At 56.3% G+C, this 23,433-nt stretch overlaps 1 protein-coding gene across 3 annotated transcripts in view; it reads left to right on the forward strand.

Annotated features, from left to right (window-relative positions):
- Positions 1-23,433, forward strand: part of RNF213 (ring finger protein 213) — a 105,281-nt gene that overhangs the window by 41,578 nt on the left and 40,270 nt on the right. For all 3 annotated transcript variants that reach the window (XM_047093963.1, XM_047093964.1, XM_047093966.1), the window contains 15 exons: positions 980-1,160; positions 2,713-2,886; positions 3,491-3,640; positions 5,566-6,155; positions 7,039-7,204; positions 8,196-8,413; positions 10,222-10,362; positions 10,482-10,646; positions 11,286-12,441; positions 12,711-12,904; positions 13,082-13,237; positions 14,302-17,922; positions 20,159-20,295; positions 20,689-20,784; positions 22,083-22,201. In XM_047093963.1, coding sequence (XP_046949919.1) covers positions 980-1,160; positions 2,713-2,886; positions 3,491-3,640; positions 5,566-6,155; positions 7,039-7,204; positions 8,196-8,413; positions 10,222-10,362; positions 10,482-10,646; positions 11,286-12,441; positions 12,711-12,904; positions 13,082-13,237; positions 14,302-17,922; positions 20,159-20,295; positions 20,689-20,784; positions 22,083-22,201 — 7,264 coding nt within the window. The remainder of the gene's footprint in view (positions 1-979; positions 1,161-2,712; positions 2,887-3,490; positions 3,641-5,565; positions 6,156-7,038; positions 7,205-8,195; positions 8,414-10,221; positions 10,363-10,481; positions 10,647-11,285; positions 12,442-12,710; positions 12,905-13,081; positions 13,238-14,301; positions 17,923-20,158; positions 20,296-20,688; positions 20,785-22,082; positions 22,202-23,433) is intronic.

Consider the following 23,433-nt stretch of genomic DNA (forward strand, 5'->3'; position numbering starts at 1 on the left):
TGATATCCCAGAACCTGCTTGGGATTCTCTCTCTCTCTCTCTCTCTCCCTTTCTGCCCCTCCCCTGCTTGCTCTCGCTCTCTCGCTCTCAAAAATAAATAAAACTTAAAAAAAAAAACACGAAAACAGGGGCGCCTGGGTGGCTTAGTTATTTGAGCATCCGACTTCAGCTCAGGTCATGAACTTGTGGTTTGTGAGTTCTAGCCCCATGTCGGGCTCTGTGCTGACAGCTCGGAGCCTGGAGCCTGCTTTGGATTCTGTGTCACCCTCTCTCTCTGCCCTTCCCTCGCTCATGCTCTCTCTCTGTCTCTCAAAAATAAATAAACATTAAAAAAAAAAAACCCACAAATGTTCTGTGTTAAACCAACCTTTCACCCCCGGGATAAATCCCACCTGGTCATGGTGTATAATCCTTTTTATATGTTGTTGGATACGGCTTTGCTTCATCCTTTTAAATATCAAAAAGTAGCTATTGTAAACGAATCCCTCCTTTTTTCCCAATTACCGAAACTTTTTATAAAAACTTTGAACCTGAAGAAGGAGGATGTTCCATCTCTCTGTGGGGAATCGGAAGGAGGATTACAAAGTATGTGCTGAACGCATTACAGTTGAGAATCATGGTTTAGGACAGGGTATGCGTATTAACAGCTTTCTCATACTACGTTTGGCATCCTTCCTGGGAAGTCTGGGAAACCCGCAGCAGGCCGCGTGAGCCCGAGGAAACAGGTTGTGCCGTGCAGGTGCGTCTGTGTGTATTTTTTGCCTCTGTTTCTGCGTCTCTGATGTTTGTCAGGTGAGGACACGGCATGCAGGGAAACAGAAATGCCCTAAGAAAAGGGAAGTATTTTCTTCTCTTGCTTTTTGTGAGGCTTTGTAAACCACAGAGGATTTCTGGAATGCTATTGAACGAGCGGTTTATTTACATCCTTCGAAGGCAAACCCTCCCGAAAAACCTCCCGCATTTCCCTCTCTTTGTTCAGTCTCAGACCAGCATTCTTGAAAGAATCTCCCATCACGACCTGCGGAAATTTGGCAGTCTTGTGTCGGCCGTGATCACCAAGTCCTGGCCAAGGAGCAACAGGCAAGCCGTGGATGACATGGAGGGGGTGTTAACGCACCTGCTCACGTGGCCGGACGTCAAGCATATCTTCAAGTTATACGGTATGTCCGTGGGGGTGCAGGTGTGTCTGTCCCGTGTGCTTGTGTCTTCCTGAGCCCCGGGGTGGGGGACAGAGTATTAGACCTGATACTCGGGCGGGTTGATGTTCGACCAGGGAAGCAGACGGGAGGGACGGGAGGGACGGGAGGGAAGAACCCAGGAGGATCCAGGGTTCCCTGCTCTGTGGCCCCCATTCCCTGGGTGCCTGCCATGCCCCAGCTTCACTGCCAGCGTAGGGTCCTTGAAACAGTCCCAAAAGATCCCCGTTCTTCAGGCGAGGAAGCCGAGGCGGGGGGCTCGTGGTGTGACTCACCCGAGGTCTCAAACATAAATACCAAGAACTAAAGTCCAAACCCAAGTGTGTCTGGCTCTAAAAACCACTCTCTGTTGTTCTGAGATCAGCGTCCACGTCGAAGCCGATGCTGACGACCTTTCACAACAAAATAAATACCGTCTGTTCCTTTGCCCCCACCCCCCCCCCACGCCCCAGGTGTTCTGTGGTCAGAGAGGGGGAGATACGTATTGCCCAAAAAATGTCGTATTCAAGTTTATGTATAAGTCATTAGGTTCAGATGTAGGGCAAGGGCACTGGATTTGGGACAAAAAAATTCCAGTTGGAGGATTCGGAGTCTCTGTTACATCGGAGTCTTGCCTGTCAGTGCTGTTGTGCGCGTAAAACGAGGTCGTTGATGGGGGCGTGGGTGGTTTCATGAGCCTTGTTAAAAGCTACTCACTTGGAAAGATTTCATTTGTGTCTTTTAAAATTAACAGACGCTTTTAGGGGCGCCTGGGTGGCTCAGTCAGTTAAGCATCTGACCTTGGCTCAGGTCGTGATCTCACGGTTTATGAGTTCGAGCCTCGCGTCGGGCTCTGTGCTGACAGCTCGGAGCCTGGAGTTGCTTTGGTTTCTGTGTCTCCCTCTCTCTCTGCCCCTCCCCTGCTTGTGCTGTGTCTCTCTCTCTCTCTCTCTCAAAAATAAAGATTAAAAAAATAATAATAATTAAAAAAACTAAAACTAAAATAAATAAAAAAAATTCTGTCCTCTCACTTGATCTTAAAATTCAAATCCCCATTTTTGCAAGAGAGCCAACCTGTGCACAATATCAGACCCTCACATTGATGTGTCTCCGCAAAAACACCCCCTGCAAACCCTCCGGGTCACCCTCGCTGGGCACCCGCGCGTCCCCGGTGCAGGCCACTGTTCCGCTGCACGGATTCTCAAGACGCGGGGCTTAAAGGAGACAGTAGTTCCAGAACAACCCTCAGCATGCTGAAGGGGGCTCAGGTTTTAAAAGCCAGAGAAGTGCGGCTCTCCTCTCCTGCCATGGCGGGAGTCACGTTTATGAGCAAGGTCGTTTGGGAAGCCTTCCGGAAAGCAGAATCGAGCTAAGGGAGAGACGCTTCTGGAGACACAGGGTGACCTTTGCTGGTCTCGCGTGCAGGTGGGGGCAGAATAGCAAGGAGGCCGCGGGGCAGCGCCGTGTCGTGCAGGGGTGGGGGGCGGGGGGCAGGAGCAGGCGCCCGCTCCTTTAACTCTGTTCTCAACCTGCTCAGAAACCGATGAGAAGGTGCTAGCCAACATGACAGAGGACGGCAAGAAGCTGTTGGCCACCGCCGACTCCGTGTTCACGAAAGTCACCGAGGACCTCCTGGATGGCACTGTCCTGGTTGGACACTTGGAGCTCATCATGAAGCACACCAATCAGTTTCTCGACATCTGTCAGTTAAGTGAGTGTCAGCGGGACCTGACTTGAGGTTCCTGGACGGGGACCGCGGGTGTCCGCGTATTTTGTAGAGGGGCGACCTACATCCTCCTACGGTGAGGGGCTCTTCCTGTCGGTCAGTTGAGAGGGGACGGTTTCTAATCCTCAGGAAAATGGTGGGGAAGTGATAAAAGAATGGGCCGGTAAGATCGCCCTGTTTCCCTCCACGAGGCTGGGCTCGTGGGCGTGTGGGCAGCGTGGCTGTGCACGTAGCAGCTGCCGCGTCCCTCCCCGCGGCCGTGACCTCAGAGCATCCTCAAAGGGAGCTGGCAGAGGGGCGCCCGGGTGGCTCAGTCGATTGGGCGTCCGACTTCGGCTCGGGTCATGATCTCACTGCTCGTGGGTTCGAGCCCCACGTGGGGCTCGGGCCGACAGCCCGGAGCCCGGAACCTGCTTCCGATTCTGTGCCTCCCTCTTTCTGCCCCTCCCCCCTTCATGCTCCGTCGCTCTCTCGTCTCAAAAATAAATAAACGTTAAAAACAAATCTAAAAGAGAAAGGGTTAGGGTTAGAGGGTTTCCGCGGAAAAGGATACGCTTGCTCCTCCTACTGGGCTCCTCTCGTTTTCCAGAGAGAAAGTGCCTTTCACCCCAAGAGAAGAAGCAGGGTGTAAAGGAAGTGTTGGAGTGGAGGAAGGAGGAGCTCAAGTTTCTGAAGAAAGAGAAGAAATGCGTCCACAGTCTTCTGAAGCTGTGCGGGGAGGTGAAGCACCTGGTGAAAGGTGACACTCCGGGGAGCCCACGTGGACCAGATGGGGGGTCCCCGGGGCAGGGGAGGGGGGAGGGTCCGAGGGGACCATCCACACATGTCACGCAGCAGTGTCTACCTCGGAGGGGAGGCGTTTCGTGACGTGTCCATCTTTAACCGCATCACACGGGCCACCTTGGTCGTTTTGCTGTTTATCGCTGTGCCTCCGCATGACCTGCCTGAACACCCACCCGCTGCCCTGGTCTCCCAGGCCCGAGCGTTAGCTGCTGCAGAATTACAGAGGGGAGATCCTGCCCGATCTCGGATGCGTTGGTCCACTGTCCCTGTGGCTGTGGACAAGCCCAAGTCAGATGTGACTCTGACCACTGGTCATTCTCTGTCCGGAAGCTCTGGCGATCTTTTCGGCCCCACTCTTCAGAGAGTTCATAGTGACGAGCCGAGGTCGGGGTTGCTTTTCCATCCATCGTGTTGGGCATACGTAGGTCTTCCTAATCTAGAAATCCACGTCCTTGACTCCTGGGAAATTCGCGTGAGCTGTCTCACTGGTACTTTTCCTCTGGCCGGAACACGCCCCGTTGGGTCCCAGACCTCCCGCAGCGGCCGCACCACTTCCGTGGATCTCTTCTTCAACTTTTGTCCCTTTGGTGTTTGCTCTGCTTTCTGAGAAATTTCGGCCCCTTGGCATCCAGCCTGTCCCTTAGCATTTTTCGTCTCAGTTGTCACACTGATTTACAAGAACTTTGATTTTTCTCTAAACGACCCCGTTTCGTGTTAATCTTGCTCCTGTTCACAATCGCGGTGTCTGGTCTTTCTGAGATTATTGTCATTTTCGGCTTAGAGGTTTCCCTTGCCTTTTGTCCCCAGAGTTTCTTGTTTCCTCCAAGTCCTTATGTGGATGTTTTTCTGTCTTTCACGTTAAAGACCCCCCCCCCCGTGTGCTGGGAATTCTTCCGTCTGTATGAAGAGGGGGGGCCTAGCGAACCGGCTGTAGCCCCTGAGGGTGGTGTAACTGGGCCTCAAGGGCACGTTAGGCCCTGTCCCAGGGGTGGTCAGACCAGCGTGGGGGGCACAGGCCCGGCGGCCGGGGTCCTGGGGGTGGAGAGACGGGAGGGGCTGGAGGGGAGGACCGTCTGCATCTGGTGTGGGTGTTCTGGTCCTCTCTCAGGGTCCTGCTCCTGCCTCCCCTCCTCCGCTGCCCACGGCGTGTGTCCCTCTTTGTTACAACCCCTCCGTCATCTTCTGAGGGAGGACATGCGTCCAGGCACCCCTGATTCTCCCGTTGCCAAACTCGCTCCGCGTCAGAGCTGTCGCTGACTGAGGTGGAGATGGGCGGGCGGCCTGCTGTCTAGAATGGGGTGTGCGTGAAAATCGGACCTCTTCTCCAGCCTTTCGATCCAGGCCTCCTTACTTTCTCCCTCCTCTCCAACGACCTGTGTGACCTGTGTGTGTATGCCGCCAGGGAATCCCAGCCTGCCCGCTGCGGGCTGGTGGCCCTCGCCTTGGGGCCCAACTCGGCCTTGGCCGTGGCTGCGGGTCTGCTTTTCAATTCCACGCCCCACCACCCTCCTGCTCTGGCTGTGATCTTTTCCGCTCCTCCCAGCCCGTCGTGGTTTGTGACTTTTCCAAGACCTTGTCTGTTGTGGCCCTGGAGCGGGTTTGGGGAGGGAGTGAGGCGGGCGATGTCCACACGGTCACATGCGCCCGGAGGTGCCTGGAAGGGACCGTGCTTGCTTTGTTGTGGAAAGTCATGAACAAGCTGGGGCGGGGGGTAGGGGGGGTTGTGGGGAGACCAGTGGGTCCTTACTGAGGAAGAATGACGGCAAGTGCGTTCACGCAAGTTGCGTTTCGAGCAGTGAGGACGGTAACTATGGGGAAAATAAAGTAGAACGGTACCGCGAGTAGAGGTTTGACTTCTGACGTTCCTTTGTGGTTTCCAAGTGGATCTGGAAGAGGTGATCAGAAAACATGCGGAGGACCTCAACAGTAAACGTCTGAGCGACGCCGTGACCGTGAGGTTGTCGCCCGCCTCCCCGGACGTAAAGAGGACGACACATTACAGCCTGAGCCCCCAGGTCCAGGAGATGGGCAGGAAGATGGACTGGTTGAAGGACAGCCACCTCTTCCGGGTGTTCTGGGCGGAAGCCGCGAGGGCGCTGAGCGAGCCCGGGGAGGAGCTGGAAGAGCAGATACTTCAGCCTGAAGAAGCGTATAAATATCTGTACTGCCCTTGTTTCGAGAAGTATCAGGATCTGTATGAGGATCTGAAGTCAGGAGAGATCACCTTTCAGGAGGTCAATGTCATGTTCAACGACTTTGTGAATAAATACAACAACCTCACTTTCGAGCTCCAGCTTATGTGTGCCCTGGACAGCAGCGACCAAAGAGACTGGATCGGTGACCGTGTTGGGCAGATCAGGGAGTACCATCACCTGCATCAGGCCGTCAGCTCAGCCAAGGTCATCCTGAAGGTCAAGGACAGTTTGGGCCTGACCGGTGACTTCCGTGTCCTGCACACGTTGTTAAACTTTGTAAGTTATCTGCCAGGGACCCCTGGGGTGGGGGGCTGGGAAGTTGGCGGGGGCGTCTCACGGGCTCTCTGGGTTCTCGAGGCTGGACGGGATGGTTCCACAGCCTCCCCGCAACAGTTCTAGATTGCACCTCATTCGATGCCAGCTCATGCCCAGGGCCTTGTTTCCACCTTTGTTTATAAACAGTGTGAGTGCCGTTGGCACTCGCTGTTTTCCCGGGTCGGCGTGAGGTTCGAGAACTGGGGAACGGGCGATGACCCTCTTTCAGTAGCCGGGGATTTGGAGGGAGTGATCTGGTCTCATGGGGCTAGAGAGCGGGGCTGGAGGGGCAAAAGAGGGGTTGGTTTCGCCCGGCTCTGTGCGTCCCCTGGTGCCAGCAAGGAGCGGTCCACGGCAGGCTGTCTCTGCTACGGGCAAGAACCGGGTTGGTCCCATGCGGTGTGTTCCTTCAGGCGAGCATTTACAGGGTATCCCGTGACCTGCGGGATAGACGCTTGCGATGATGATTAAAGTTTAGCACAAAATTTGGAATTAAAGCACACGTAACCTTGAATCGCAGCAGCGTGCTCTCGAGTAAGTCACTGCTCCGGGGGTCCGTGTCCTTACCCGCGAAGTAGGAAAAGTGGCAATTTTTACCTGGCTGCGTTCTGGCGTACGTTGCTTGGCAGAACGCCAGGCACGGAGCAGGGGTGGTTCCTGTACCGATTCCGGGGACAGCAGGGGGTTTCTGGCGTCTCGGGGACAGGGGCTCCATGTGCCTGCCTCCGGCTCCCGCCAGTGCGGGAAGGGCGGGGATGGGGCCTCCGGGATGGTCATCGCTACGGCTCCAACTCCAGGGCTCCAGGTAACCCCGTCCCGCGCACAGTAGAGCCTTGTCTTGCAGACGGACAACTTCGACCAGTTCCGCCACGAGAAGCTGGACCGGATCAGCAAGCAACTCATCCAGGCCACAAAGCTGCTGCAGGACATCACTGAGCCCCGGTGCCAGTGTCTGAACGAGCTGTCCCTGAGGAAGGAGTTCATTAGCTGGGTCCGGGAGGCCCTCGGAGGTACGGCGGTCGGCGTCTGGAGGGAGTGTTCAGATGGCTCGTGGGGTGGGGGGGGGGGGGCGGGGGGCAAGCCCTCCACTTGCTCACGTGCTGCCTGAAGAACAGAGATGCTGTCTGAGTCAGGTCGACGCACAGCATTTGCCGCAGCGGTTGCCGGCACGGTTTATTTCAGGGCGGTGTTTCTTACGTTCTGGTATAGAAAGCATTTCCTCGGCTACTGTTTTCCCCCCACTCTGGATGCTTGCTGTGAACAGTGGAGGGTCATTTTCTTACAAATCCTGCTCCCTTTTGCTTTCTCGTGGGCTTGATTTTAGCTACAAAACAAGGTGAGCCCTCGTCCGCAGAGAGTTTGGATTACGTCACACTCGGTGGTGTTCTGTGTGTTCCTTTTTGGGCCAGGGGCTTGGCAGCCTTTTTCGTCTTGTGGCTTGGGCGCCTTTGGCAGAGGGGGTGCGCAGAAGGGAGGAGGGGAGGTACGGAAGAGAGGTGGAGGAAGCAGGGGAGAGGGGAGGCGGCTCTGGTGTGCAGGGGGGAGGCTGTCTCTCCTCCAGAGCCCCCATGCTTGCCACCGTGGGCTCCCCGGCCCGCTTTGACGCACATCCTTTGATTCGTAAGTGGCCCGAAGAGAGGTCCTTCCATCCCTCGATGGTTAACTGTCGACACAGTGTTTACCAGCTGAGCCCGCGTCTTTTTCGTGTAAGACGGTGGCGTCGTGCAGATGAAATAAAGCGAGGTTCACGGCAGCCCCGTGGGGTGCCTGGATGTCGCTGTGGTTCCGTGAGGCCAGGTGCTGAGCAGTAGTGTCGACGTCAGCTGCAAAAGAAAGATGGCCCCGGATCTGTGCTAAGAGCAGAAAGTCGATAAGCAAGACCCTAAAATTTCAGCAGTATCCGTTTATACCTCACTAAGCATCCTTGCTCGAGGTCAGAATGCCGGGCCGTCCTAGAGCCGCCCCGCACCCACCCCCTCACCTGTCCCCCTCCGCCCCAAGGCGTCCACGAGCTGAAGGTGTTTGTGGACCTGGCCTCCATCTCCGCGGGGGAGAACGACATCGACGTGGACCGGGTGGCCTGCTTCCACGATGCCGTGCAGGGCTACTCCCCGCTGCTGTACAAGCTGGACACGAGCGCGGGGTTCGACGAGTTCATGACCCATCTCGGGGAACTGTGGAGGGCCCTGAACAACGACGCATACCTGCCCCATAAGCTGGTAAGTCTTACTTCTGGCTTCAGGCGAGCAGACAAAGCCGCGTGGGCGATTGCAACACCGCCAGAGGCGTGACTGCGAACTATGCCACCAGAATGACAGGGGTGGACGCGGCATTTTAAAATGATGTTTCTCTTGGGCAGACGCCTGGGTGGCTCAGTCGCTTAAGCGTCCGACTTTGGCTCGGGTCACGAGCTCACAGTCCGTGGGTTCGAGCCCCGCGTCGGGCTCTGTGCTCACAGCTCAGAGCCTGGAGCTCTGTCTCCGTCTGTCTGTCTGTCTGTCTCTCTCAAAAATAAAACATTAAAAAAAAATTTTTAATGATTTTTCTTTATAGTTTAATTATTTTGAGAGAGAGTCCAGGCAAGAGTGCGGGAGGGGCAGTGAGAGAGGGAGAGAATCCCAAGCAGGCTCTGTACTGTCAGCACAGAGCCTGACGTGGGGCTTGAACTCACGAACCCTGAGATCATGACCTGAGACGAAATCGGGAGTCGGACGCTCAACCGACTGAGCCCCCTGGGAGCCCCTAAAATGATGTTTAAAACCAGTTTTCCTTCATACATGGAAATGCCTTCTCTCCCTTATTACGTTAGAAAGTGTAATTCAGAATTGCATGTAAATTAAGTACAAATCCCGTCATGCAAAACACTCATGGACAGAAGACTGACATGTGACCAGTGTTTTTTTTTTGAACGGTAGTAACTGTTACTTAATTCTGTATATCGCTTGGTATTTTCCATATTTTCCATAAATGGTATAAATTAACGTTTTAAATTTATATGTTTGTAAAATATATATTAATTTGTATTTTGTAAATTATATTTTGTATGTATTTGTAAAATATATATTAATTTATATTTACTTAATTCATAAGTAAGCTCTACACCCAACACAGGGCTTGAACTCAGGACCCTGAGATCAAGGGTCACATGCTCTACCGGCTGAGCCAGCCAGATGCCCCTAGAAATCCATTTTTTATCAGAAAGAAAATGAACGTGGGGCCCCTGGGTGGCTCAGTCAGTGAAGCATCCGACTTCAGCTCAAGTCCTGGTCTCTGTTTGTGGGTTCGAGCCCCACGTCGGGCTCTGCGCTGACAGCTCGGAGCCTGGAGCCTGCTTCGGATTCTGTGTCTCCCTCTCTGCCCCCACCCCATGCTCTGTCTCTCTCTGTCTCAAAAATAAATAAAACTTTGAAAAAAAATCTTTAAAACGAACATGGTAGTTTAAGTAAACCACGTGCACCAGGGTTCGAGCAGACCCACACCACATCGTGTGGCTAGTCTGCAGAGACCATGTCTGGCCAGCCGCAACTGGCCAGAGGGTGAGGGAGGAGGGTGAGGGAGGAAAGGGGAAACAGAAGGACAGGTCGAGGCATCTCCGTTTCTACTGCTGGAAGCTTACTTGCCCACAAAACATCTCCGTCATCGTTTCTCCTTAGTGCTTCCGGTTGGACTTGGGGTCCCCAGAAGCACACGGAGAACGTAAGGCCACGGTGCCCTTGCTCCATCCGGCCTCACCCCCGCCTGGGGGCCCGGGAGAACCAAGCCTTCCCCCGTCCCGTCCACGTGCCCCCGCGTGCTAGCCAGGGCACTGGCCACGGGTGGGGACACGGACAATCAGCCCGTTAGAAAAAGGGCAACACTGTGGGGCAGCGACCCGAGCGGGACAGGGGAGAGGACAGCGGGTGAGGAAAGCCTCACCCAGGGCGACTGCACTCCCAGCGGGACACAGGGAAGAGGGGCGTACACCGCGGGAGCAGAGGAGGGGGACCACGGGAAGAAGAGAAAGAAGGTGTCCCTCCTGTCCCAACAGTGCGACTCTGCCAGGAACTTAGAGTGGCTGAAAACGGTGAAGGAAAGTCACGGTTCAGTAGAGCTCACTTCCCTGTCTCTGGCCACGGCCATCAACGACAAAGGCTGCTATATCATCAGGGCCCCCGCAGATGGCCAAAAGGTGAGCCACCCCACGTCCCGGCACTGCTGTGATCTGTACGGGCTGCTGTCACTTGGGGGGGGGGTGGTGGGGGGTCCTGCCTCCAGAAAACCAGCTTCTGCACTGGCACTTGCCTCCAGATCTCCCCAGACACGGTTCTACAGTTATCCCTTCCCGAGAGCCACGGAGGCCGCGAGGAGACGCGAGACTTCTCTTTGGAAGAGCTCAAGGAGCTTTTGAACAAGCTGATGCTGATGTCTGGCAAGAAAGATCACAGCAATGTTCAAGTAGAGATATTTTCCAAGGTGAGGACTCTCACTGCCCGCGGGCCGGACAGCTCAGGAGGGTCTGAGTTGGCATTAAGTGCTAGGAGGCACTCCGCTTTAAATCTGCCGGGGGGGCGGGGCGGGGGGACAGCGGGCCTGCAGAATGCAGGAACCCGAGTTCAAGACGCCAAGAGATGTCTAAGCCACGACGGGCCCGTTCGGTCGGTGGTCCCGTCTTAAGGTGCGCAGGCTGAATTGTCTGTTAGTTCTCTGCGTCGCAGGGGAGACGGCCGGCGGAGGGGTCCCAGAAGGAGACTTCTGTTGCTTCGATCGCTGTGAATCAGCAAGAACCCCCCAATACCAGAAGATTTAGATCGTAGCTCTCGGTCAAAATTAAAAGCGAACATACCGTTAAAGGAGCATCCGTTTACGTAACAGCCCCTGGCCTCTGTCAAGGGTTTTTTCTTTCAAGGCTATCTGTACCTCACGCCAATAGCCTTTATCCTCAAGAGCGTCCCCTCGGGAGGCTGATTATGTAAAGAGGAGACAAGGCCTCCGCGGCGAGCCCCGCGTGTCCGAGGCCGCGCCGGGAAGCGCGCAAAGACCCGAACCCGAGGGGCGCTTCCCCCTCGACTCCCGCGTCGCCCGTGACACGGCTCCCGCTTCCGTTCGCCACAGGTGTTCTGCAACGTGCAGAGGCTCGTGGAGTCCTTCATAAACCTGTACGCCGCCGGGAACATGCTGTTCAGAACCTGGACGGCCCAGGTGCACTGCTCCCCTCGACACGGCGTCTCCGTCCAGATGGACTTCCGCCTGGAGCCTGCGGTCCAGCTCAAGGGCAGCGGCTCGGTAGCAGAGCTCTTGGAGGCCGTCAGCAGGCAGCTGGAGCACTTCCTGGACCGCTGGGAGGCCTTCGTGGCGGAGAAGCGGGCCAAGCACTTTTACCTCAACTACTACACCGCCGAGCAGCTGGCGTACCTGAGCACGGAGCTCAAGAAAGCGACGCCCAGCGACGCCGCCCTCACCATGCTGTCCTTCATCAAAGGCAACTGCACCCCGAAGGACGTCGCGAAGGCCCTCAAGGGGCCCCGCGGGGAGGCTGCCAGGCACGACGAGAAGACGGTGATCCAGGGGCTGCGGGCGATGCTCCTGCGGGAGCTCAGCCTGGCGGGCAAGCTGAGGGCCGTCCTGGAGCAGTCGCTGGCGTGCACGAGCGCCTTCCTGCCCCACTGCCTGGACCTGGAGGCCCTCGGCCGATGCCTGGCGCTCCTGGGGTGGATGCGCGGGTGCCCCGTGGAGCGCCAGCTGCCCAGGGGCCTGCACGTCGGCCGGCCCAACCTCATCGTCTGCGGCCACTCCGAGGTCTTGCTGGCCGCGCTGGCCGTCTACATGCACACCCCGCAGCAGCCCCTGCCCACCTTCGACGAGGTGCTGCTCTGCACCCCGGCGACCACCTTGGAGGAGGTGGCTCTGCTCCTGCGTCGCTGCTTGACGCCGGGCTCCCGGGGGCAGGGCGTCTACAGCCTGCTGTACGCGGACCTGCTGAGCTACGAGGTGGCCAGCCAGGCGGAGGCGCTCTTCCTGAGCCTGTGCTCACAGCCGCACCACGAGGACTTCCAGCTGGTGATGGTGTGCGACAGCGAGCGGGAGCACTGTCACCTGCCCTCCGCCTTCAGCCAGCACAAGGTCCCGGTCACCCCCCAGGCGCCCCTGCCGGACATCCAGGCCTACCTGGCGCGGCACTTCCAGGTCCCCGCGCACACGCCGTCGGCCGCCGACGTGTTCCGGGACCGGATGTGCGTGGGCATCGTGGCGTCCAAGCGCGCGGGCGTCGGTAATGACCGCTGCCGGGGTGGGCGGGCCCCTCGGGTCGCGGGGGCCATCCGACGGCCCTTCCCCCTGCAGCGGGGGGGGGGGGGCGGCTCGGATGGAGCCCTCTGTAGGCGGGGACACGGAGTCTCGGGGAGGTTTTGGCTCTCTGAGGTTGTGAGTCGGGGCGATGGTTTGTTTCACCCGTTCCAAATTTGGCACAGGGAAGCGACTTGCAACAAGTCTTCCTGGTCCACGGTCCTGCCGCCTGATTTCCATACTCTAACGTTTCAGGGAAGTCTCTCTACGTGGAGAGATTGCACAGCAAACTGACGATGAAGCTGAGAGGAGAAAACGTGCCCCTTAAGGTCATCCGATTGATCGACCCTCAGGTGGACGAGAACCAAGTACTGAGTTCCCTCCTGCCTTTCCTGAAGGCCCGCTGTCAGACCAGACCCATGATATTCCACTTCGACGTGACCTCTTCGGTAAGTGCCCCGGGGTCCTGGTCGCGCGGCCGCTTCGGGAAAGTCAGCGTCCTCTTCCCACGCGCATTGATACTCAGTATCACCGCGTCCAAGGACCGAGCACGACAGTCCCCAGGGCTGGGAGGACGGGCCGTCTTCTGTCTAAGCGCTCCTACACCTGCGTGATTCTGTCTTTAGGTGCAGACCGGACTGTGGGTGTTCATTTTCAAACTCCTCATCCTGCAGTACTTAATGGATATAAATGGGAAAATGTGGCTCCGGAACCCGTGCCATTTATACATCATCGAAATCCTGGAAAGGACCCCGGCAGTGCTCAAGACGCCTTCCAAACGGGTGTGTACCACAGGGCATTTTCACGTCTCTGCACCGGTACGCCCACTGCTCCCTTAGCAAAGCAGCTGAGCACGGTGTTAGTAAAGACAATTCAGTCTTTAAAATTATTTTTCTAATGATGTCTGGAACGAAAATACCGTCATCTGTCAGCAGTATGTTATGTTTGTTTTGTTCACTTCGGGATTCATGCCGTTGGTGTTAAATGCCAGCAGTGCTCACAATGCAGTAAGTTCGTCTGCTGGACACGGTCCGTCTTTCTTAATGCCAGCCAAGATGGGAAGGAGGCTTTTGTCACGTACATTTCTTTTTTTGAGAGAGAGAGAGAGAGAGAGAGAGAGACAGCATGTGCAAACTGGGGAAGGGCAGGGAGAGAGGGAGAGCGAGAATCTCAAGCAGGCCCTATGCTCAGTGCAGAGCCCAACATGGGGCTCGATCCCACAACCCCGGGATCATGACCTGAGCTGGATGTTCAGCTGACTGAACCATCCAGGCGCCCCCTGTCGTGTACATTTCTAAACGAGAGGGTGGGCATCTTGCACACGCGTGTGCACGCGCACACACACGTGCTTAATAGAGATTTTGTTTCAGGGGGCACCTGGGTGGCTCAGTCGGTTAAGCATCCGACTGCAGCTCAGGTCATGATCTCGCGGTCCGTGAGTTCGAGCCCCGCGTCGGGCTCTGTGCTGATGGCTCGGAGCCTGGAGCCTGCTTCAGATTGTGTCTCCTTCTCTTTCTGTTCCTCCCCTGCTCATGCTCTGTTTTTCTTCCTCTCTCTCTCTCTCTCTCTCTCTCTCAAAAATAAATAAAGATTAAAAAAAAATTTAGAGATTTTGTTTCAGGAAGTCGGGTAGAAAAGACTTAGCAGCTGAGAAGGTAAGTTCCCACGATGCCTCAGCATACAAAAGAAAGCAGTGTCGTGTACAAAGGAGGCTGCGGAAATCAGTTGACGCAAAGTAGTTGCTCATAAAGGCCCGTCTGGTGCAGACCGCGTGAAGGGTTAAGGTGCAGAACGATGGTTCGGAAAACGGAGCCATACGCGTTTTCTTTGTGTCTCCCCTTTCCAGAGTACACACGGCCCCCAGTTCAGTTTTCTCGACATCTTCCCAAGAGTCACCTGCCGGCCTCCCAAAGAAGTGATCGATATGGAGCTGAATCCCGAGGAGGACTCCAGAGATCCGGGGATGGACCAGGGAGTGTTCCAAAGCGAGACTTTCCAGAGGCCTTACCAGTATCTGAGACGGTTCCACCAGAAAGAAAACCTGGACTCGTTCCTGTACCAAGAAGGCTGTGTGGAAGGAACCCCTACGGAATGCCTGCAGTATTTCCTGATCTACTGCGGGGTGATAGATCCATCCTGGTCAGAGCTCCGGAACTTTGCCGGGTTCCTCAATTACCAGCTCCGAGATTGCGAGGGTTCCCTCTTCTGCAACCCAGACGTAACTGGAGACACGCTGGGGGGCTTCAAGAACTTTGTGGTCACCTTCATGATCTTCATGGCAAGAGATTTCGCCACACCAACCCTTCACACGTCCGACCAAAGCCCAGGGAGGTACGCGGTCCCCATGGACGGGGTCAGGGAAGAAGATCTCGCCCCTTTCACTCTCCGGAGGAGGTGGGAGTCCGAGCCTCACCCGTACGTGTTCTTCAACGGCGACCACACGTCCATGACATTCATAGGCTTCCACATCCAGCCCAACCAGAACGGCAGCCTTGACGCGGTGGATCTCTCCAGCAGGACGGTCATCAAGAAAGACGTCATGGCGATGGAACTGTACCGGGGGCTGTCACTCCAGAGGGTGCCCTTCAACGTTGACTTTGACCAGCTGCCCAGGCATGAGAAACTGGAAAGGCTGTGCCTGGCGTTAGGGATCCAGTGGCCCATGGACCCCGATGAAACCTATGAGCTCACCATGGACAACATGCTTAAGATCCTCGCCATCGAGATGCGGTTCCGGTGTGGGATCCCCGTTATCATCATGGGGGAGACCGGCTGCGGGAAAACCAGACTCATTAAGTTCCTCAGCGACCTGCGGCGTGGGAGCACCCAAGCTGAAACCATGAAGTTGGTCAAGGTCCACGGGGGAACGACGGCGGAGATGATCTACTCCAAAGTCCGGGAGGCCGAGGAACTCGCCGTCTTCAACAAGGAGCAGCATCAGCTGGGCACCATCTTGTTTTTCGATGAAGCCAACACAACGGAAGCCATAAGCTGCATCAAGGAAGTCCTGTGCGATCGTACCGTGAACGGCCAGCCCCTGGCCAAGGACTCGGGCCTGCACATCATAGCCGCCTGCAACCCTTACCGGAAGCACTCGCAGGAGATGATCCGCCGTTTGGAGGCGGCCGGTTTGGGGTACAGGGTCCGCTCGGAGGACACGGCGGAGAAGCTTGGCTCCACCCCTCTCCGGCAGCTGGTGTACCGGGTCCACGCTCTGCCGCCGAGCCTCATCCCCCTGGTGTGGGACTTCGGCCAGCTGAATGACACCGCCGAGAAGCTCTATATCCAGCAGATCGTGCAGAGGACGGTGGACTCCGTCGGGGTGGACGAGGCCCACATCCGGGCCATCACGGAGGTGCTCTCCGCCTCGCAGAGCTTCATGAGGAAGAGAGGAAACGAGTGTGGCTTTGTCAGCCTCAGGGACGTGGAGCGCTGTGTCCGAGTCTTCACGTGGTTTCACGACCACAGCGTGATGCTCCTGTCCTGGCTGGACGCCTTCCTCTGCGGGGCCGACGTGGACCAGAGCGGCTTCGAGAGGGATCCCGTCCTCTGGTCCCTGGTGCTGGCCCTCGGGGTGTGCTATCACGCCTCCTTAGAACAGAAGGAGTCCTATTGGAAGACCATGTGCGGGCTCTTTCCGGAACCCTACAACGACAGCAAGGTCGTCCTGGAGGAGATAACTCGAATGCAGGATCTCTTCCTGGATGGCGTGTCTTTGCGGAAAACCATCGCCAGGAACTCGGCTTTGAAGGAGAACGTCTTCATGATGGTCATCTGCATCGAGCTGAAGATTCCTCTCTTCCTGGTGGGGAAGCCCGGCAGCTCTAAATCTCTTGCCAAGACCATCGTGGCGGATGCCATGCAAGGCCCGGCGGCCCACTCAGACCTCTTCCGCAACCTGAAGCAGGTCCACCTGGTGTCGTTCCAGTGCAGCCCCCACTCCACCCCGCAGGGCATCATAAGCACCTTCAAGCAGTGTGCCCGCTTCCAGCAGGGCAAGGACCTGCAGGAGTACGTGTCCGTGGTGGTGTTGGACGAGGTGGGGCTGGCCGAGGACTCGCCCAAGATGCCCCTGAAGGCGCTGCACCCGCTGCTGGAGTACGGCTGCATCGAAGACGATCCTGCCCCCCACCAAAAGGTTGGCTTCATCGGCATTTCCAACTGGGCCCTGGACCCCGCCAAGATGAACCGGGGCATTTTCGTGTCGCGCGGCAGTCCCAGCAAGAAGGAGCTCATGGAGAGCGCCAAGGGTATCTGCTCCTCGGAGCCCCTGGTTCAACAGAGAGTGCAGGGCTTCTTTGCGCCCTTTGCCAGAGCCTATGAAACGGTGTGCAGGAAGCAAGACAAGGAGTTCTTCGGGCTCCGCGACTACTACAGCCTCATCAAGATGGTCTTCGCCAGGGCGAAGGCTTCTGATCAAGAGCCTTCCCCGCGAGACATCGCGCAGGCCGTCCTCCGCAACTTCAGCGGCAAAGACGACATCCACGCGCTGGACATTTTTACGGCCGCCTTGCCCGAGGCGAAGTGCTCCGAGGCGGTCAGCACCGTACAGCTGATCGAGCAGAACCTGTGCGGCCGCCTCCAGAAGGCGGCGGGCGGGGAGCCGGACGAGTCTGAGTCCCGCTACCTGCTCGTGCTGACCAGAAACTACGCGGCCCTCCAGGTCCTGCAGCAGATGTTCTTCAGGGACGACCAGCAGCCGGAGATCATTTTCGGCTCCAGCTTTCCCCGGGACCAGGAGTACGCCCAGATCTGCAGGAACATCAACCGGGTGAAGATCTGCATGGAGACCGGCAAGACGGTGGTGCTGCTCAACCTCCAGAGCCTCTACGAGAGCCTGTACGACGCGCTCAACCAGTACTACGTCTACCTGGGAGGCCAGAAGTACGTGGACCTCGGGCTGGGGACCCATCGGGTCAAGTGCCGGGTGCACCCCGACTTCCGGTTGATCGTCATCGAGGAGAAAGACGTCGTCTACAAACAGTTCCCCATCCCTCTCATCAACCGGCTGGAGAAGCACTACCTGGACATCAACACCGTCCTGGAGAAGTGGCAGAGAAGGGTCGTGGAGGAGCTCAAGGCCTGGGTGGAGAGGTTCGTGGACGTGAAAGCTCAGCACTTTGCAGGCGGACACAGATACAGCCCTTCCGAAGTCTTCGTCGGGTACCACTCGGACGCTTGTGCCTCTGTGGTGCTGCAGGTCGCGGAGAGGCTAGGCCGCGGGGCCTTGACCGACGAACTTTACCAGAGGGCGTGCGAGGAGGCCAAGTCGATACTGCTGGGCTGTGCCACGCCGGACGCCGTGGTCCGCCTGGGCGCTTCCTCCCTGGGCCTGTTCACCGCCCAGGCGCTGTCTCGGGAGTACTACCACACGCAGCAGCACAGCTCCTTTGCGGACTTCCTCCGGGCCCAGCTGCGCACGGTGGACCCCGAGTGCCACCTGGAACGCCGCGTCGTCTTCACGGAGGTGATTGTCTCGCTACGCTTGTACCCTGGTCCCCTTTCACCCCAGAGGCCTTGGGTGGATCCCTAGGGTCTAGAACTCAGGACTCCTTTCAAGGCAGTGCGTAGGAGGGGCGCCCGGGGGGCTCGGTCGGTTGGGCGGCCGACTGCGGCTCAGGTCACGATCTCGCGGTCCGTGGGTTCGAGCCCCGCGTCGGGCTCTGCGCCGACGGCTCGGAGCCTGGAGCCTGTTTCGGATTCTGGGTCTCCCTCTCTCTCTGCCCCTCCCTCTGTCTCTCTCTCAAAAATGAATAAGAATTATGGGGCGCCCGGGGGGCTCGGTCGGTTGGGCGTCCGACTGCGGCTCAGGTCACGATCTCGCGGTCCGTGAGTTCGAGCCCCGCGTCGGGCTCTGTGCCGACGGCTCGGAGCCTGGAGCCTGTTTCGGATTCTGTGTCTCCTCTCTCTCTGTCCCTCCCCTGCTCGCTCTCTATCTCTCTCAAAAGCAAATAAACATTGGGGCGCCTGGGGGGCTCGGTCGGTTGGGCGTCCGACTTCAGCTCAGGTCACGATCTCGCTGTCCGTGAGTTCGAGCCCCGCGTCGGGCTCTGTGCCGACGGCTCGGAGCCTGGAGCCTGTTTCGGATTCTGTGTCTCCTCTCTCTCTGCCCCTCCCCTGCTCGCTCTCTATCTCTCTCAAAAGCAAATAAACATTGGGGCGCCTGGGGGGCTCGGTCGGTTGGGCGTCCGACTTCGGCTCAGGTCACGATCTCGCGGTCCGTGAGTTCGAGCCCCGCGTCGGGCTCTGTGCCGACGGCTCGGAGCCTGGAGCCTGTTTCGGATTCTGGGTCTCCCTCTCTCTCTCTGCCCCTCCCCCTCTCATGCTCTGTCTCCCTCCCTGTCTGTCAAAACTAAGTAAACGTTAAAAAAAAAATTACAAAAAAAAAAAAAAAAAGGCAGTGCCTAGGAATCATAGATGGCTACGTTGAGACTCCGCTTTCTCTCCATGGAGCGTGAGAGGCCCAAATCCTCAAAAAAGTTCTAGCCAAGCGAGTCTCGAGTGCCTGCTTCCGCGTAGTCCTCTGCGCAGAGGGTAACGCTGTGGGCAACGTTCGCTTCAGCAAATGAAGGGACACCTTCCAGTACCGGGCTGAGGGCACCGAGAATATAGACGTGCGTTGGCACGCTTCTCGGCCTCGGTCAGCATACAGCGTGAGACTTGCGAGCAGGTGCCATGGATATCGTAAGACAGTGCTATCCGTGGAGGCAGGAGGGGGCGATGCAGATCGGGGTATGAGGTCAGAGGACCCGCCAGCCGATCGTGACGTGTGGCTGGGACAGGAGTACAGGCCACCTACTTGAGCCGAGCTGTCAAGGTGTGAAATCGCTCCAGGGACTGGTCGCTGTGCAGCGTGAGGTTCAAGGACACAAGGACCGAGAGGTGGGGTTGAGATGCCGTTGGAGAGACTTCACGGCGGGTCTTACCAGCGGCGCCGATGAGGGGTCTGCCGTAGAGACGGGAGAGATGACGGAATGCTTGTCGAGATGGGTCCCGCTGCCTGGGACAGGGAGGGAGAAGGCCTGAGAGAAGAGTGTCGCAGAAAAGATAGGCCGGTCAAGGGGCTGCTGGGCCGGTTTAGTCCGAGAGAGGAGCACGTGGGACAGAATGGAGAAATAGTCCAGATATCAGCTGGCAGAGCTAGGGGCTGGTTCTTTCGGGGGGGCCGTGGAAGATGGAGGGGTCTAGGGAAGGTTCCCCAGATCGTGCTTTGGATGCCTATGCCTGGAGGTTTGGAGAGTCGCAGTCCAGGAATGAGCAACAAACAAGTATTGGTGGTAAGTTCCATCCAGGGCGCACCTGGCTGCCCCCTGTGACATCCGGGCGGCGATGTCTGTCTGGACGATTGCAGCAAGACGGAGGGAGAAATGGCGGGGGCGTTGAGCCCTGAGCAATCGTCAGAATTTCCATTCGGGGCCACGCACCGGAGAGCTACGCCAAGGAGACTTGAAGGCACCTAGGGAACAGGATGAGTCTTCTCTCTAGAACGTTTCGATCCCATGGGTGCTGTGTGCCTCAACGCTGCCTCGTTTTTAAAATCTCCTCTGGGTTTGGGTTCTTTTCTGTGTACCAACTCCGCAACGCATGCTGGAGCCCACGGAAGGTATTTGTTCAACATCCTCACGTTTCTAGGACTTAACCCAGCAGACCTGTAAACCTTCCCTTGAATTCTAGCCAGTAACTTGCGTTTCCTGACTTTGTAGATCACCACTTTCTCCAGACTGCTGACCAACCGTGACTGCGAGGTTTTGCAGTCAGAAGGAGCGGACGGAACTCTGAAGCCCATGATCCTGTCTCTGCAGCAGTTTGACACCGAGGGCTCGTTCCTCAGAGAAGTCCAGTGAGGCTCCCGCCTTCCCTCCCTGTCCCCTCTGGCCCCAGCCCTGACTGCTCTGTCCTTCACTCGCAGGGCTGCAGGGACCACCGGGCTGTCACCAGCCCTGGCTCGTGACCGCCGAAGCCACACGACCGAAAAGGGTGCTTGCTGCATTCTTCCAGTCCCCCCTCGTCTCTGCTGCCTCTGCACAGGCATCCTTCTTGGGGCGGAGGGAAGCATCCTCTCGTCTCATTAGGGAAGCATTTCCCCGGGTTTACATGCTCTCCCCTGGCTTGTCCGCTCACACAGAGGAGATCCTCACCCGAGGCACTCGTTCTCGGTCGTCTTCTACTTCCCATCAGTCTGGGGAGTTTCATCGCCCGTTTCTAAGGACGGATAATTTCCTTTTTCTTTCAGAAACTGCTTATCTGATGCAGCCCGGTGTAAAATCCTCATTATTCAAACCAATTTTGAAGACGGAGTCCACAGCGCTCAGCTCATTGCTTCGGCTCAGTATGTGCTTGTTATTTTTCTCAGAAACTACCCGGAAAGCCCAAATTTTATTCAGGAGTTCCTAAAGAATTTCTCCCCTGAAATTTGGCCTACAGAGAAGGCTGAAACCAGGCAACAGTGGTAAAATGCCAAGAAGCGTAAATGATAGAATATCAGTAGGATATAAAAGACTATCCTAGAGGGCCCCTGCGTGGCTCAGCTGGTTAAGCGTCCGACTTCGGCTCAGGTCATGATCTCAGAGTTCGTGGGTTTGAGCCCCTTGTGGGGCTCTGTGCTGACAGCTCAGAGCCTGGAGCCTACTTCCGATTCTGCGTCTCCCTCTCTCTGCAGCTCCCTGCTCACGCTCTCTCTCTCTCTCTCTCTCTCAAAAATAAACATTAGAAAGGAAGAAAGGAAGGGAGGGAGGAAAGGAGGAAGGAAGGAAGGAAGGAAGGAAGGAAGGAAGGAAGGAGGGAGGGAGGAAGGAAGGAAGGAAGGAAAGGGAGGGAGGGAGGGAGGGAGGAAGGAAGGAAGGAAAGAGGGAGGGAGGGAGGAAGGGAGGAAGGAAGGAAAGAGGGAGGGAGGGAGGAAGGAAAGAGGGAAGGAGGGAGGAAAGAAGGAAGGAAAGAGGGAGAGAGGGAGGAAGGAAAGAGGGAGGGAGGAAGGGAAGAAGGAAAGAGGGAGGGAGGGAGGGAGGAAGGGAGGAAGGAAGGAAAGAGGGAGGGAGGGAGGGAGGGAGGAAGGAAGGAAGGAAAGAGGGAGGGAGGGAGGGAGGGAGGAAGGAAGGAAGGAAAGAGGGAGGGAGGGAGGAAGGGAGGAAGGAAGGAAAGAGGGAGGGAGGGAGGGAGGAAGGAAAGAGGGAGGGAGGGAGGGAGGAAGGAAAGAGGGAGGGAGGGAGGGAGGAAGGAAGGAAGGAAGGAAGGAAGGAAAGAGGGAGAGAGGGAGAGAGGGAGGAAGGAAGGAAAGAGGGAGGAAGGAAGGAAGGGAGGAAGGAAGGAAGGAAGGAAGGGAGGGAGGAAGGAAGGAAAGAGGGAGGGAGGAAGGAAGGAAAGAGGGAGGGAGGGAGGAAGGAAGGAAGGAAGGAAGGAAAGAGGGAGAGAGGGAGGAAGGAAGGAAAGAGGGAGAGAGGGAGGAAGGAAGGAAGGAAGGAAAGAGGGAGGGAGGGGGGTAGAGAGGAAAAGAAAGCAAGCTAAGAAGACGTAAGATTGAACCTGACCGCTCACGGGAGCGGGCAGCCACTTCCACAACCTTGGCTTTGTCTGTTTTGTTTGTTGGTTTTGTTTTGACTTGTTCGTCCTCGCTTGCTTGTTTTAAAACAGGTATTCTGCTATAAACGAAATCAACAAGATACAAGGGAATCAGGGCTGCATCTTGGTCTATTTCATCACGAAACTGTCCCGGATAGAGAGTGGAGCGTCCTACGTGGGATTCCACGGGGGTAGGCTGAAAATGGCAGCAAATACGCTTATTTAGATAATGTGCAGAGTTGCTCCTGATTTGCTCCCGTGGCGTACAAGCCTGGGATCCGAGCACCGGTGTCAATCTCAACGAGATTCGTTTCGGGTGCAATTAAATTTCTTAACCCCGGGTGATTGCAGGAAACACGCGTGTCTGGGCTGGCTGCTACAGTGCGCAGGACTCCCTTACTGACTGGTAGATAAGCACCAGTGTTTTCTTTTACAGTGTCTTTTAATAGTGTCTTTAATCGTGTCTTTTATTACACGCATAGCCTAGAGAAGGCACTCCCAGCTGGCATTGTTCTGGAAGCACTGATACTTTATGCCTGGTTCTGGCGGGGGGCAGGGAATGCTATCTTAAGCCTCTCTTTTTTTTCTGAGGAATGGGTCACCAATTATTTCACGCATAAGAAAATTGGTATTCTAGAAACTGGCAAGTGACAGTTTACTTTAAGAATGTTGTAGATAATGGGAGGTAAATCTTGCCAATTTCCCACACCCCTTTTCTAGCTGTGATGGGGCAAGGTTACTAAAAAATGTAAAAAGAATCAAAAACCAGGGCGCCTCGGTGGCTTAGTTGGTTAAACGTCCAACTCTTGGTTTCGGCTCAGGTCGTGATCTCAGGGTTTGTGAGTTCAAGCCCCACATTGGGCTCTGCTCTGACAGCACAGAGCCTGCTTGGGATTCTCTCCTCCTCCCCTGCTCGTGCACTCTCTGTCTCTCTCAAAATAAATCAATAAACTTAAAAAAAAAAAAAGAATTAAAAACCTTCAGATACCCTTTACAAAAAGGCAGATCTTTCCAATCTTATGACTGATGTTTATGTTACGGTTGTTGAAATAGATAGCAGGGTCAGGTGGCTTCTGTGTGTGAACCAGAGTCACTAAAGGGTGACTAAGGGGACTAAAGGGTACAAACCATTCAGCAATAGGTGTATTTAAAAAAATTTTTTTTAATCTTTATTTATTTTTGAGAGAGAGAGAGCACAAGCAAGAGAGAGGCATAGAGAGAGGGAGACACAGAATCCGAAGCAGGCTCCAGCCTCTGTGCTGTCAGCACAGAGCCCGACGCGGGGCTCGACCTCACGGACCGTGAGATCACGACCCGAGCCGCCGTCGGATGCTTAACCAACTGGGCCCCCCAACACCCCTGAGCAGCTGCGTATTTAAACATCAGGACCTGTGGTGTGTCCCTGCTTGTGGCCAAGAGGACA

Source organism: Lynx rufus, unplaced genomic scaffold (assembly GCF_022079265.1).
Source record: "Lynx rufus isolate CCGP_SWC_20201006 ecotype Redwood Valley unplaced genomic scaffold, mLynRuf1.p SCAF_37, whole genome shotgun sequence".
In the NCBI taxonomy this organism is placed as follows: Eukaryota; Metazoa; Chordata; class Mammalia; order Carnivora; family Felidae; genus Lynx; species Lynx rufus.